Here is a 16,166-nt window from a genome sequence, read left to right on the forward strand (position 1 = left end):
CTGGATATTACACGCAGATAAAACTGGATCTAATGCTGGCTGCACATTCTGTAATATCACCGACACTACTGGCCAATACCTGCCAACTGTGACATCTTCCACTCTGGGAACAATCACTGATGTGGGCAGAATGTATGAGGTTGATCTGCTCTTCTCCGAGTCTGTAGGGTATTCTACCAGACTGTCACCCCTCTACAGGGACCGCACCTGCTGTAATATCACCGACACTACTGGCCCATACCTGCCAACTGTGACATCTTCCCGTCTGGGAACAGTCACTGACATGGGCAGAATGTAGGAGGGTGATTTACTATTCTGGACGTCCATATGGTATTCTACCAGACCCCCCACCCCCCCTCCTACAGAGACACAATTACATGTTTTTCCTTTCTATATTCAACCTACTGGCCCCCCAAACCCCCATTGTTATGTGACTGTATGATTAAGCTCCAAAATCCCTTGTCCATTACAAATTAATTAGCTATATATGCAGTTGGTGTCCCTTACCCTCATGTGTCAAACATACAGGGTCAGAATATGGTAGGACTGTACTATATGGCAAAATTAGGGGTTCAGGGACCTTACCAAGGCCCACACTATGTTGTTTTGCATATGTGAGGAGGTGGGGGCAGACGCTAAACTCTGGGTGGCAATGGAGTCATCTGCTGCCAGGCTCCTGCTCCTAAATGGGCACTTGTACTCCCCTGTAACTTCAATTCCGTTAATAGAAAGCCATCAATATCTGAATATCTGTTATCTGAGTTCTGAAATATATGTTCTCTCTCTCTCTCTCCCTATATATATATATATATATATATATATATATATATATATATATATATACAAGAGGTGGTGAATACACAGCGCTAAAGGTTCACTCAGTCCAGCAATGGAAAAGCCTGTATCAAGGCTATATTGTCACTAAAGTCCCAATATATTCGGACTGCAGCTCCCTCAACAATAGATTCCCGGGATCCTCAGGAATAGAAGACATCTGTAGACAATAGAAAGACAGAGGGGCGCTCCATAGTGCATAAAACAGTTTATTTTTTAAAAAGCACACAGCAGGGTAAATCAAGCCAAAGGTTTGCTCGTACCGATATAATCATCAGTTGTGGGCTGGATACCACAAGGTTTTATATTACCAGGCCAGGCAAGTACAGCATCAGTCCGGGCACCGACAGGATTTGAACAGCCCACGCTGCTTCTTCCCTCACGGGTTAGGGCAGCGTGCCGATATCCTTCGCGGGAACAGACAGCGGAGGACTCCTGGACCAACGCAGACAGCAAGCGTCACCGTAACCACGCCCTAACGCGCTTTGTGGAACACTTCGTCAGATAAAACCTTGTGGTATATATATATATACACACACACACACACTCACATATACTACCAGTTATTTATATAGCGCACACATATTCCGCAGCACTTTACAGAGAATGATTGAACATTCACATCAGTCCCTGCTCCAGTGGAGCTTACAATCTATATTCCCTACCACATGTACATGAACACACAGACATTCTAGGGTTAATTTGTTGGGAGCCAATTAACCTACCAGTATATTTTTGGCATGTAGGAGGAAAGCAGAGTACCCAGAGTAAACTCACGCAAGTACGGGGAGATTATACAAACTCCACACAGTTAGGGCAAAGGTGGGAATTGCCTTTGGGCAACTGGGACGAACTTACGACACTGGGTGGGGGTGCTAAACGATCTAGATCTGCGGATCTCTCATTATCAGGCAGATTTATTAAGCTCGGTGAAGTGATAATGTTGCTGCTACTTTATCACCGGCCAATCAGCTCCTAAATGCAAAGTTACAGGCTGGGTTTGAAAAACAAGTCAGGAACTGATTGGCCAGTGATAAAGTACAAGCCAATTACCACAGAGCTCAATAAACCTGCCCATATGTTACAGACAATATCACACAGGTGAGCCGTTACAGTATTAATCTTATGATAAAACCAATGTATTTATCTATTGCATACAGGTAACTGCTATAAATCCCATAAAACTGGGATGTGAGATGCTGAGAATATCACTGACACTGAGCAGGCACAAAGAATATTAAACAGCAAATGACAAGGAAATGCTAGATCCCCGGACAATTAAATAGAGGACGAAGATGTTTGGATGCAGGCAAAGGATGCCCTAGTCTGTATCAAAACAAAAAGTTGTTGTTTATTTTTTAATTAAAATGTTTAATTTAACGGTTCGGTTTGAAAAGGTGACGTAGCCCTGAGACAGCTGACAGAAAAATTAGAACTGCAATTCCTTGGTGATCATGTTAATGACAGCAAAATATTGTTTAATTAGATGATTTCAGCATCTGGATTAACACTCTGCGAGGGATGTTCCTATGCTTGCCTGCGTTTTCACACATTACAGACATTTTGTCATCTCTAGGTCATTAGGAAAGAATTTTTAATGATTTCTTTTTAGAAGCAGCCAGTTCAAGTTACATCTAATTACATGACAATAATAAGCCCTACACTGGCTGCAGCTAAATATACACGTAATTAGTTAGTAAAGGCTTGCACATCACAGAGTAAAAACGCAGAAATTGGAGGGGGGGAGAGAGAGACTCAACTATACTCATAATTAACATTTCCAAGGTCATTGTTACTGCATTTAGGACAAGGGCACGGCAGTAACTTATAACTAACCAGCTATTGTAATAAAAGGTACCAAGCTAAATCTCCCAGGCTAAAATATGAGACATAATTGGTCTGGGCACAGATGTACAGTGACTGTTTGAAAGAGGTCTAGGGCTTTCACAGCGGCACAGATAATATAAGGCAGATTGGCACATATTGGGGGGACAAACAGGCAACGCAAAGGTGGCTTTGATGCTGTCCCTCTATTATAATATAGAATTAGAGAACTATCTATTCAGGTAATTGGTGTCTGATCAGGAGTACACTGCAGAACTTGATCAGTGGCTTACAAATATATAGGAAAAAGTATGTGAACGCGTGTACGGGGCAGTACGGATGGTGTAATGGTTAGCATTGGTGTAATGGTTAGCATTACTACCTCACAGCACTGAGGTCATGGGTTCTATTCCCACCATAGCTCTAACTGTGCGGAGTTTGTATATTCTCCCCGTATTTGCGTGGGTTTCCTCCGGGTACTCCGGTTTCCTCCCACAATCTAAAAATATACTGGTAGGTTAATTGGCTCCTAACAAATTAACCCTAGAATATCTGTGTGTGCATGTACATGTGGTAGGGAATATACATTGTAAGCTCCATTGGGGCAGGGACTGATGTAAATGTTCAAATATTCTCTGTAAAGCGCTGCGGAATATGTGTGCGCTATATAAGAAACTGTTAATAAATAATAAAATAAATAATAGTGGTTGCCCCCCAGTCAACTGTGTTGGCAGTATTCAATGCTGGGGACGAGCTGTCACCTCTCGCAGGGTCGGTCTTCAACTAACCCCCCTGCATACGCCAATTCCCCCTTGCTCCGTTTTTGGAGTGAGGGGGAAACGGCATATGCGGACGCTAAACAAGCGAGACTCATGGTTAATTGCAGCAGGCTCCCTGCATTAGCCGCGAGCCTCGCTGTTTGGGGGAATCTTCGCCGTCCTCTGACAGCGAGGATTTTCCCAGAACGTAGAAAAGGTTGAGCAGTCGGCGTGGGGGTTAAACAGCGAGGATTGCTTGTTTTCGGCGATCCCCACCATTTAACCCCCTCGCCGGCCGCATTCACTCGCTGTGTGTTGTTAAGTAGAAACCTGTAGGAACAGAAGCCAGCCAGCCATAAAGCAATAGGCCGAACAAGCTCACAGAATGGGGAAGAGCACTTAGCAAGTAGACTTCTTTCCCGGGTTGTAGTACTCACTACTACATTCCAAAATGCTTCTGGAAGCACCACCAGCACAACAACAGTTAGGAGTGTCATGGACTGGGTTTCTATGACCATGCAGCCACTTCACAGGAACATGCCACACATCAGCTGGTGTGGTGTCAAGTACGCCACGACTAGTGAGTCATGAATCACAAACTGGTAGTCTAATAAAGCACAGATTCTCAAATTCGGTCCTCAAGCCCCAACACAGTTCACGTTGGGGCTTGAACCAACTCGACCGGTACTTATGTATTATCTGGGCTCCCATGTTAAATGCACCCCATTTGTTCATACCCCTACTATCCAACTATGCATGGAGTTGATTTTATATAGTGTGGCGAGCGCAGCGACCCACCGTGCCCGAAGCGTGGCGAGCGCAGCGAGCCCTGCGAGGGGAGGTAGTCTCATAAGAAAAACGGGAGCCCAGATATTACATAAGTACCACTCGACCTTCTTCAGCATCACAGTTATTCACTGTACTTACAGTAGGGCAGAATGGCAAAACATACCGCCTGCTGTTGTTCAGGGGCTTGTGCACAGTTTGCCAAGAAGGGTGTCCTACAAAGTACTGATGTCAATGAAATCTTGTTGATCTATTTGCTGTCAGTGTCCAATAACTTATGTCTGCATAGTGTGTATGGGATACATATGGTATCCTGACAGTATGGAGGCCGACAGTTAAAACTAATCCCGGCATCCTGATACGGAGGATCTTGACACGGGCTCCGTTATGACCATGTTATGGTTGACAACGCTTAGTCAAACCAGTCTAGTTAGATGCCTAAAGATAGTCAACTGCGTCTAGATCAACCATAAATAAAGTTAGAAGTAAGTGTTAGGTCGACGGGAACGTAATTGACAGTCACAAAGTCCACATGAGTTTTTCATTTTTTTTTTGGTGCAAGTCGACTTGGTTCATACTTTACTATCCATGTGGACACTGAGTTCCTCTTCCCCAGCAGCACGCCTGCCCACCCCACATACTTACCGATCAGGATGTTGGTTGTGGGTATTCCGGCATCGGCATTGATTCGTTTCGAGGTTCCAGCGCCAATGGGAATGCAGACGTTAGTAACACCGGCAGTTTGGGAGGAAACTAGTGTACCCAGAGAACATACAAACTCCACACATATGCAGACCAGGGCGGTATTTCTCTCAAAATGTGCACTATTACCTACTCTCCCTAATATCCAATCTCAGTGTTAAAGATTTGTCCATGAGAGTTTGGCTCTCAGATTAAGGGCCAGATGTATCAAGTTACAAAAAATGATAAAACAGAGAGTGATAAACAGCCAGCCAATCAGCTCCTACCTGCCATGTTACAGGCTGGGTTTGAAAAATTACAGCTAGGAGCTTATTGGCTGTTTTTTTTATCACTTTCCACTTTATCACTTTTTGAAGCTTGATACGTCTGGCCCATAAAGTCTATATTTTCTTATATTTATTAAACTAGAGTGCTACAAATCTGAAAAATAACGTAACCACAACATAAAGTAAATAAAATGCATTTTACAACTAATCTTGGAACATGATAGACTCCTAGAATGTAGAACACATAGCAGTGACTTTGGGAACTCACCCTTTTCATACAAGGATACAATTCATATTTAAAATGCACGTTGCACGCCCCAGCATGGCCTGTTAGGAGCGACACGGAAGGCTACACCCACAGCCTATTTATGTGCGATGCAAGATTAGAGGTAAGTAGATATCACATGCTTACCTAATCATGCCACACTGTAGGTGACATCTGTACTAGGCACTGTGTTGTTAGTGTTGTGTCTGGTTGCTGTTGTTGAAAATGACGGAATAACAAAATTAAATTTTCCCCCATTATTATTTCCAGACAGTTCCTGGTGATGGTTTGTTGCCTCTAATAAAGCTTCAGACGGAGCTGTCAGCTAGGGAAATGGCAAGAGAGTAAGGCACTGCCTCCGTAACATTCAATGTATCCAGGGCTCTGGTGATAGGTTCCGCGTTCCCTTATCAAATTTAATGTGAGTGCTTCAGAGTCTATCATAGGGCTGCAGCTGAGTCCCGGGGGGATAAACGCATTCGATCAAGTCACGGTGCTCAAGATTTTGACAAACATAAACATATTAGGAAGGATTGAAGAGCCAGAAGCCTTACCTGCTATGGTATTAAGAAACATCAAGTATTCGAAGTTAGAAATCTCCCGTCGCTGCCAACGTTGAGTCATGTTGGAGGATTTAAAGAGCTGCCTGGGAGTAGCCAGAGATATCCTCCTATTGTGACAACAATCCCACGAAATACAATTAAGGTTAAGTGTGCAAAGAAATTAAAGATTTATTTAACTAATTAAAAACTTGCATTCATAATTTGTTATAATACACTTTTTTTTAAGCTTAATTATATTTATTCAGCGGGTTGCAGAACATCTTACATGCATGATTAATGCGCAGCTCTGCCTTTGTTAAATGACATTACTAACATCTGGGATAGGAATGGAGATGTGTTCATGATGAGCATTAGAGACTGTTCGATTGACAGCTCCTACTTGGTCTGTACAGCTTCCATGATCTAATAGCGAGTTGTCAGAATTGTCTCAGCATTATATAGGAGATCGACAGGGGCTGCTGGGTAACAGTGCCCTCTTAGTGGCAACACTTTTTAATGATGTCTACGATATTTTCTCCTCGCTTTTGTAATTCTGCAAATACCCATTGTGTTATCGGTGCTACTTCTCCAAAGAACTACTCGTGCAAAACAAGCAGTATTTTCTCAGATCTTGATATAAACACTAATTATAATCAGCGCTGTGCATTATAAAATAAATACTTTCCGGTACTTATGTATTATCTGGGCTCCCATGTTAAATGCACCCCATTTTTTCATACTCCTACTATCCAACTATGCATGGAGTTAATTTTATATAGTGTGGTGAGCGCAGCGAGCCACCGTGCCCGAAGCGTGGCAAGCCCCGCGAGGGGACGCGGTCTCATAAGAAAAACGGGAGCCCAGATATTACATAAGTACCTACTTTCCTATTCCTGTGTAATATGTTCTTGCAATGTACACATACAACACCCATACATCTACGATGTATTGCCCCAAATCCCTGTTCTGACGATTCCGATAGAAAACTTATTGGGATCAGCAAATCGGATTTTCTTGACCTGCAGAAATACCCAGATTCCCAGACACATCAACGATGATCGATGGCCGGTGGTTTTGATCGGCAAATCTGGAAATTGCTCACACAAAATACAAACAAAACTCTGCTGCTAGACTCTTTCCCCGCAAGTATTCTACTTAAGGCCTATTGCAGCATAGGTGTTAGGGTGCGCAGTCCTGCTGGCTATTAGAACCTATGGTACTTGTAAAATGATAAATGCTCAGTACTCGGCGCATTTGTTGTTCTCATTGAGTGTCTGTCTCGAAAACCAACTGTTTAAGCTTCTCAGATCTGTAGAGTACAGAATGTCTAACAATACATCTGATGTCCACGTTCAATTAATACTGCACATAGGGCATTCGTACATGGGGGTCCGCACATTTATTTATTTATTATCAGTTTCTTATATAGCGCAGCATATGCCATTTCGTTTTACAATAGGAGACAGTGATAAAACAAACTGGGTATTTACAGACAGTCAAAGGTATGAGGGCCCTGCAAGAGAACTTATTGGAACATAGAACGTTTTCTACAGAAAAAAAACATGACGGCTGCAAACCAAGATGGAAACGGAAACGTTATCTAATCAACTGCTGACTGAGTAACACGGAAAGCTAATAAAAGGAAATACTTGAAACCACATACCTGGCCTGTGGCAGCCCATAGCTGGTGCCCACTCCAACACGAGGTAGACTGTACACAACTTTCTTTACGGTGGCTTGATCAGGAAAATTGAACATAACCGATGCTTTAAAGAGATGAAGTGGAAAAGAGGGTTATTCGGGGCACCAGGACGTCCACAACAAGAAATCATACAAATCAGTCATTAATGCCAATATCAGAGGTTGGCGCCTAGATGTGATAGTCTGCGAGGAACAGGCAGCCTCAAAAGGTTATCAATGTAGCCAACAGATTTTAATTAATTCAAAGGGGAAAGCAATCTAGCTTAGGGGGGTATTCAGTGTGTGCCCAATATTTCCATCACACATTTAAAAGCCGTATTTGCATTGGTGAAAAAAGGGCACTAAATTGTCGAATTTGCAGCTGTTTTCACTGATCCGCAGGCTATCCAACCATCGGATGCAAGCTACAGCACTGAGCAAGGGACTCACTCAGAGATGTACGGAACGTATTCCCAGCTGTGATTTCGTACGCAGGGAATATGAGAACATTTTGCAAATGCTGTAGCTGCCTGGAAATGTACTGAGACGCCCACCAGCGGCTATGCAGATCCAGGCAACTGCGCACAAAGATGCAGCGGTGGTCTTAGATCCTTCCATGATCAACTCCCTGAGTAACCCTATGGTCACGCAGAACTGCTGCAGGAATGGAGGATGCTGTGTCATGTCAATTGCGTGTATGGGATCACAAGTCTAGGCTGAGACATGCACCAAAACTGGTCCAGACATGCCTGTGTTTTGCACTCACCCTCCCAAACTCTCCCCGACTGTCAATCACTTTGTGAGTAAACCCTCAATGCGAGGCATCACTAATGTACCGTGGCACATGTGCCATCTAACCGCATTGCGTTCATCTATGAATCAGGCCAAGGACGCTAATCTGAGGCAAAAGGCAGAAGACCAGTATGACTGGCCCACGCCATGACTTCCCATCATACATCATTGTGAAAAGATATGCAACCACCATTGTGAGAAAAGTGCAAATTCTAAGCTCTCACTACACTACAAACTGTATGGGTGCTGCAGCGTTAAAGTGTGAAACAAGGCGTTAAAGTGTGAAAGCTCCAATCAAGCTATCAATGCTGTGACACATAAGTTAGGTGAATAAGTACGAATCGATAGTGGTAAAAGTGTGAGTTTTCTTTAAATAGTGTTTACTATACCTTTATCTGTTGTTTATTAAACCGCTACATTTATAACAGCTCTAATACCAGAGGGGTAATGAGAAGACATCCATAAAAAATAACTCCAATCTTTTATAGGTGTTTCGCTGAGAAAACACATGGGGGTATATTCAATTGATGCTGGGTTCCATTCCGAAATTCTTTTGCCGGAATGGATCTAGCATCCATTATTCAATGCAGCGGGCAAATCCAGATGTCAGATTTGGCCGCTGCTTGATGCTCACCCAGCCAGTGCAGGGACCGGGTGAGCGTTTTGGCGGAGGGAGCGAGAGCCAGGATGGGGCCAGGTGAGCTGCTCTCACCCGGCTTGGGGTCGGGACAGGTGAGTGCAGTGGTGGGTACGGGAGTCGACGGGTGGGTATAAGAGGCACCGTGTAAGCTGCTGCTGCTCACCTGGCGCCGTCCTCACTGCCTCAATCCGTCATATTTTCATGTCGGATTGAGATAGCCGGAAACATGGCCGCTGTGTTTCCGTCAAAAGCAGGTGGATTCCGTCAATCTACCTGTCTTTTGGCAGATCGGAACATTTCGACCTGCCGGAAAAAAACAGCTAGCATTGAATAGATCGGAACCCATTCCGATGTATTCATGTCGAAAACTGCCGTCTTTTCGGCAATTCATCAATCAAATATACGCCATGGATTTTAAGATTTGTGATCAATTTCTTTTTATGACATATACGGTAGCTATTTGTGTTCCATACTTGAGGCCGATTAGGAGATGGATGCTAATTTAAAAAAAAAAGGCGCAGGAGTCTTTTTGTGGTAAAAGCAGAGACAGCAATGGATCCCACGGTGCGAACATCGGACGTCTGAGTGTTTTGTTACTGTCATTTATTTGCTGTGTGTGCTTATGAATACATTCATTTATTAGATGGCGTGGTCAGCTGATTTACAGAAATAGGTACGCAGGACCTCTTTTTATGAAAGCACCCAGGCTTCCCATTGCCATGTAGATGGCAGATTAAAGGCTGAGTTTAGACAGCTGGCAGAACAAGAACGTGGCTTGCAGTATCCTGTACTAAGCTTGCAGTAATAATAAGCTAATAGACAGACTGACACGGCGAGCGCCGAAATATCATGTTGACAAAAGGTGAAACTCACTGCGGTTTGCCATGAACACCTCCAGAGCTGTGTTCTGTAAGAGGTACCGTCTGGAGAAGACTGCTCGGATCTCGCTGAACATCCATTTTCCATGTAGGCCTTCTGTGTAAGCAAGAACCTAACGGAAGACAGGAAAGAGACATCCATTTATATAGTGAAATATTTATTTTTCTAACTCCGTTAATAGGAAATTTGCGCTTTTCTGAAGAACCTTTCTCTGTGAATTCATTATCATCACTTAATAGAAGAGATAAATTAGAAAAAGGTTAGTCCTTGAGGATCAGCTGCTTTTGACTCTAACAGGAACCTATGGGAAATACAAAATGAAGACAATCTGGTATGATTGAATGGTCTCGGAGGACAACACTTGTCAGACATGTTTGAATAAAGTTTTTTTAATCACACTGCTTATTGTTATCCCACTTTCCTCTCATTTACCTTGCATAATAACAGACAGCAGCACACTACCAGGCCCTGCCATCTCTACAGCAAACACATCCAGACCCAACTGCAGATGAATGAGCGTCTAGTGATAAACCGGAATATTGGAAGAGTCGCGCATAAAAATTAAGCTGCCTTTGTGTGAAAGCGGATCTTCTAATACTGATAATCTTCTAATGTCGAGGTTTCTTTTTGTGGGCTCTTTTTGCTGGTGCCTCTATCATATAACACACTCCCAATAGCAATAATACATAGAAGTATTGCTGCTAGAACATGGGTTTTGGCACAGCTCATTACTTAAAAATGACATTTGTGCTGCATTTTTTGCACGACTCTGCACATCGCTAGCTCAGAATACGAGCAAGCACAAATGTGCGATTTCACACAGTACACAATTTAGACAGATCAATTTCATTACTGAAAAGGAGGATCTAGGATGGGAAGTGATGCTCTCGGGTGTCTGTACTCATATACAGATGGAGCAACTCCCAGATTCGGATCACCAACCGCCAGCCACCACCATCTGCCGGAAGGGGGCGCGCACTCATGAGAAGCTTGCGCTCCCTGTTCGGATGGAGCCCTTCGTCCACCTGCTTCAGCTCCCCCGATTCCCCTAACCCTGCCCATCTCCCTGAAGCGGAGACAGGCAGGGAAAGTGCTCCCCGCTGCCATGTTGGTGGGGATGCACGTGCATGTGAGACGCTCGTGCGTCCCCCGTCAGATGGAGCGCCTCTCCGCCAGTGATCGCCATCTAAGGGAATCTTGTGATTCCAAGCGCTGGCTGAGAGATTCCCTTAGCTGGCTATCACCGGCGGAGAGGCGTTCCATCTGATGGGGGACGCACGAGCGTCTCACATGCACGTGTGTCCCCATCAACATTGAATCCACATCTGTAGGTGTGGATTCAAATCTAGGAGCAAACTAAAAAAATAAAACAAGAAACCTTAATGCACTGCAGGTTAGGGATGGCTATCCGCCATCGATGGTTTAGCAACCATCAATAGTCGATGGCCAGGCACAGATGGTATATCATTTACTGAGCCCGCTGGTGATTCACAAATGCATTTTGTGCATGTGCAATACATAAACTAGTATATAGTAACTTAATAATGACATGGTGGGACGTAATTTCCCTCCAAATTGAGTCCTACAACCACATACAAACGTGGCTCAAGACTTAAAAAAAAAAAAACGTGCAATCAGATACCACTTACTGGGCGGGATGTTCTGACATCAGCAGCCCTACATCGCCCTCCGCCAGGTACCGCATTCTTAATAATCGTATATGCTCTAACATATTCAATTATTAACACAAAGGACAGCTCTTAATAAAAGCTGTCCTTTGCGATGCGGCCGGGGGTGACCCTGGGGCATGCTGGGAGGAATCCGTGAAGGATCCCTCATACAGCGCTACGGTAAGAAGCCCATAGGCTTCTTTAGGGTATTGCTAGCAAAAGCTGGCGATTCCCTCTGCAGCGCTGACCCGGCGGAGGGTGGTTAGAGCATATGGAAAGGCAGTAAACCTTGATAATGGGGTTTTTACTGCATTTCTGTTTTAGAGCAGTGGTTCCCAACCCTAGTCCTCAAGTACCCCCAACAGTGCATGTTTTCCAGGTCTCCACACAGAATCACAAGTGACATAATTAGCTTTATCTTTTAAAATGTGTCTGAATAATGAGTGCACCTGCTGGGTGACCTGGAAAACGTGCACTGTTGGGGCTACTTGAGGACCAGGGTTGGGAACCACTGTTTTAGAGCATCCCGCCCATTTTCTTTCCGTAAAGAGGAATCGTGATATTCCGTAACAAGTCTGTCTTGATGTGCTCCAGATTCACTCCAGATCAAAACACTGGTTCAATTTGAGAACATGGATTACTAGTAATATTAGTGGGGAACTTTAATAGGATGAGAGATTCAGAAAGCGAGAGATTTGGTAAGAAATCTACAGTTTTTTTAAAGTGGCAATCATTTACACTGCAAACCCAGTTTGATTTTGCAGTGTAAATAATTGCTGCTTTAAAAAAAATGGAGATTTCTTACCAAATCTCTCACTTTCTGAATCTCTCACCCTTTTACATTTCACCCTAGATGTCCATGTGTATAGGAAAACTAATAGCCAAGGAATCCCATGTTATGAACTTGAGCCCAAAACACCTATTGTATAGTATAATATTTATGGCACATCTACACAAAATATATGTGCGCTGCATTGTTCTAGGGCTGTCCCCTAATTGTAGGTGCTAATATGTGAATTCACAAGTCAGTGTGTGTGACGGGCAGGAAGCAGATGGTCATTTCATGCTGCATGTCACGCTTGCTCATGGCAGAGAGAAGGGCTCCAACCTATTAACATAGCTGACGAGGCTGAAAAACCTGTCAGGATCAAGACACATAGGAAACCTTACTATCAAAAGTAGGAATAGTCCACACAGATAATATTAACAGCCCACCTTCATATAACAGTCCTTCCAAATAGACATTTGTACCACACAGAGTATATATAGGTATGAAGAGTATGATAGATCCGTGGAAGCGTCTTACCACAGTGCTCACATGAAAACGAAGCAAAATAAAATCTATGGCGAGTTAAGAGGAAATATTTTGCTTACACGGTACAACAGGGCCTATGATGGAATGAGCACTGCGGTGTAATAACGTGTGATGTCATTCATACATGATAAGCAGGTATTCGATGTGTGTGGTAGCATTGGAATGAATCAGAAAGATCAACACAAAGGGGCCAGGAGGTTACACCAGAACATTGACAGTGGTTTCCCTCCTGTAACGACGTGCATCGGGCGTTATTGGATATGTACAGTATTACAGGAACGCAGCGGAGGAATATCACACCATCCAAATGCAAATTTACTGTAGCAGGCCGCACCTGCACGCATCTGCAATCAATTCCTCACTTAGGCTAATCTATTCAATCCCGCCCAAAATTTTCGATAGTTGGAAATATCGGCCTGGACCTATTCAATCGAAGCCTTTTTCCTCCAGGACTCGTCACTGCAGATTCGGCTATTTGAAAAAGCAAATCTACATTGGCAGAAATGGACGCTAAATAGAATAGAATTAACTTTATTGGCCATGTGTGCTAACGCACAGTAGGATTTTTTTCGGATTACAGTGCAGCATCAAGCAGGGAAGGGGGTTTGGGGGAGAGCACATTGCATACATTACATTAAGACTTTACATGCAGGGAACACATGCCTGCCGCGCTGCACAGCGCCTAGGCAGCCATCAGCGGCGCCACTGGTCGTTGCAGCAGCCGGTAGGTGCCAATATAAGCAATATAAATTGTCGAATTAGCCTCCGTTTCCATCTAAAAAGACACACATTCGCCGATCCACGTCTTTACCAACTTTCAGAATGTTTCCGAACTAATGTTCTCCTGGGCCGAGCTGCTGTAATATGAAATCCTGAACTAAAGCAAAAAGAAATCCACGTATAAGCATCCTATCTACCTCAGTCACCATTTACAAAGGGAGGCTCGAGATTAAAACCTAAATTATACAGTGATTCCCATAACAGAGAATATAGTTCTTATGGTGGTAGTCCCATCAGTTATATGCTGATTCATGAGCAGTGACATCATCACACGTATTCCATCCTCAGAACCTGACACAACTTGTGGTATTAGTAAGAATACCACGATCAGTAATGATGCTGGATGTACAGACTTAACATGTAACACAGTATTAAGGGCCCCATACATCAGCAATTAATTGTGACAATTTTCAGATATGGAGATGATTGCCACAATTTATTTTAGATGTGTGGGCTCCCCCTTTTGGCAATCCCAATCAAAATCGCCAATCGATTGCTTAATCAGGTTTTTAAACATGCTTAATAATCTGGTATTATCTGCGGATCTTTTTTAGATGTGTGGGCATTCCCAATTCGTCTTCTTCATCTATTTACATTATGAACAGCTGAAATGACAATCGATTGGGCAATTTCCAGATATGAAGATGCAATCGTTAGATGGAAAAATCTGCTGATCACTGAAATAAATCTGTAATGTGTGGGCAAAGTCAGATAGATTGTAAAATCCATTTATCTGGCCAAAAAATCCCTGGATCTGGAAATCCATAAATTGTGATTGCTGATGTATGTGGCCCATTACATTCCTTGCTGTAGTCTCAGTATTTTCAGTTATGCCAGTTAGCTTTCTGTTGACACATATACAGTATAGCAGTTACATAGTTGAGCTGATTCAATTGCAGTTGAAATTTTGACAGCAGACCACTGTATATTCATCCCATATTTGAACAGGTAACAGAAGATAGCGATGCTAGGTGCTATATACAGGGACTTCTGCCTGCAAGATCATGCAGAAGAACCGCAGCATTAGAACATAAATAAATGCACATAGAAAGTAGGCTGAAACATAATTGACTGACTACACCGAGAGCGGGGAAAAGCCCGGCGCACATTAGTGATGAGAGGGGAGTGAGATGTTCTACCGGGAAGGTTAAGCCTGATGATGCTAATGCTTATTTAAAGTAGTGACAGTCTGGACTGGAGGAGCTGTGCCGGGCTCCTATAATTTCTCCCAGGAATAACACTCTCCCAACCTTGTGCAGCACATCAAAGTCTCTAGAGTTCAATTAAAATTGGATTACATTGAAATGCTCCATCCATGGGACTGTGTATTCACTAACACTTTCCCCACTAATACTCTAGATGACAGGTACCCATCCCAATTTAACCAGTTGTCATAGAGACCACGCTTTAGGAGCAGCATCATCCAGCAGTACAAAGGAAAGGTAAGCAGGAGGATCGCTCAGAATGAAGGCTGCTTTCCTGTAATGCCGTTAAGGGCAAAATTCCTTCATCCTAAGTAAAAACTGTATTTTATTCTATGCCAGTCACATGCCGCTGATAAATCCTTCCCTGGTTAACCGTTCTTACAGCTCAGTAGCTTAAGAAATATTTGCAAGGTTCCGTCACGGTCAGAAATATCTCTTATCACAATATCCTATAAGAACAGGAGCCATGGGGGGGGGGGGTTAAAGGGGCTGATTCTCTGCACATTTTTTGGCAAATTAGAAGAGGCATTTAATTCAAATTGATCTGGTCTTTAAAAATGCTAAATCTCAGCTTTAAATCCTGGAGAATAATCAATGAAAAATCTGTATTGTAAGAATCAGACACTATTACCTCATTCAGGTGCGTTGGTAACACATCTAAATGCCCCCCCCCCCCCCCCTACACTACTGTGAGAAGTCACAGCCGATCCCATTGATTATTTTTCATACGATATATCATATGTATTCTCATTTCCCGCAGCAGGGTGGTGTTGGAGTCTAATGTAGGGTACACACCAGGGCGACCCGCTCACGATGCACATCGTGAGCGGGTCGTCAGTGTCTCGTCCGACCCGCTCACGGTGACGCGGGGGGCACGACCCGCTCACGATGTGCACCGTGAGCGGGTCAGATCCGATGGTGACCCGCACCCGGCTGTATGGCCATCATTGAGATCCTACCTGCAGCAGGTAGGATCTGAATAACGACCGACCAACCCACGGGACCGCGCATCGGATTGGTATCGGTCCACACCAGGACAGAAAAGGGCCCAATCACCACACAATCTACATCCAATTGGTCGGAATTGGATCTAGATTGAGGGGATCGGGCCCTAGTCGTCCTGGTGTGTACCCAGCATTAGTTTGGACGTGCAGCATGTCCGATCTCCAACTTGGATGAACACGAGACCGCGCATCGGATCGGATGTCAAACACATGAGCCTTGGCCC

The 16,166-nt window shown here is 43.8% G+C and overlaps 1 protein-coding gene across 8 annotated transcripts in view; it reads right to left on the reverse strand.

The window, feature by feature from the left end:
* NBEA (neurobeachin) overlaps positions 1–16,166 on the reverse strand; it is a 564,577-nt gene that overhangs the window by 87,633 nt on the left and 460,778 nt on the right. For all 8 annotated transcript variants that reach the window (XM_083169798.1, XM_083169794.1, XM_083169792.1 and 5 more), the window contains 3 exons: positions 9,963–10,080; positions 7,641–7,743; positions 5,990–6,105 (listed from right to left, as the gene is read on the reverse strand). In XM_083169798.1, the coding sequence (XP_083025924.1) occupies positions 5,990–6,105; positions 7,641–7,743; positions 9,963–10,080 (337 nt within the window). The remainder of the gene's footprint in view (positions 1–5,989; positions 6,106–7,640; positions 7,744–9,962; positions 10,081–16,166) is intronic.

This window comes from Crinia signifera, chromosome 2 (genome assembly GCF_055691185.1).
Source record: "Crinia signifera chromosome 2, ASM5569118v1, whole genome shotgun sequence".
NCBI classification, from domain to species: Eukaryota; Metazoa; Chordata; class Amphibia; order Anura; family Myobatrachidae; genus Crinia; species Crinia signifera.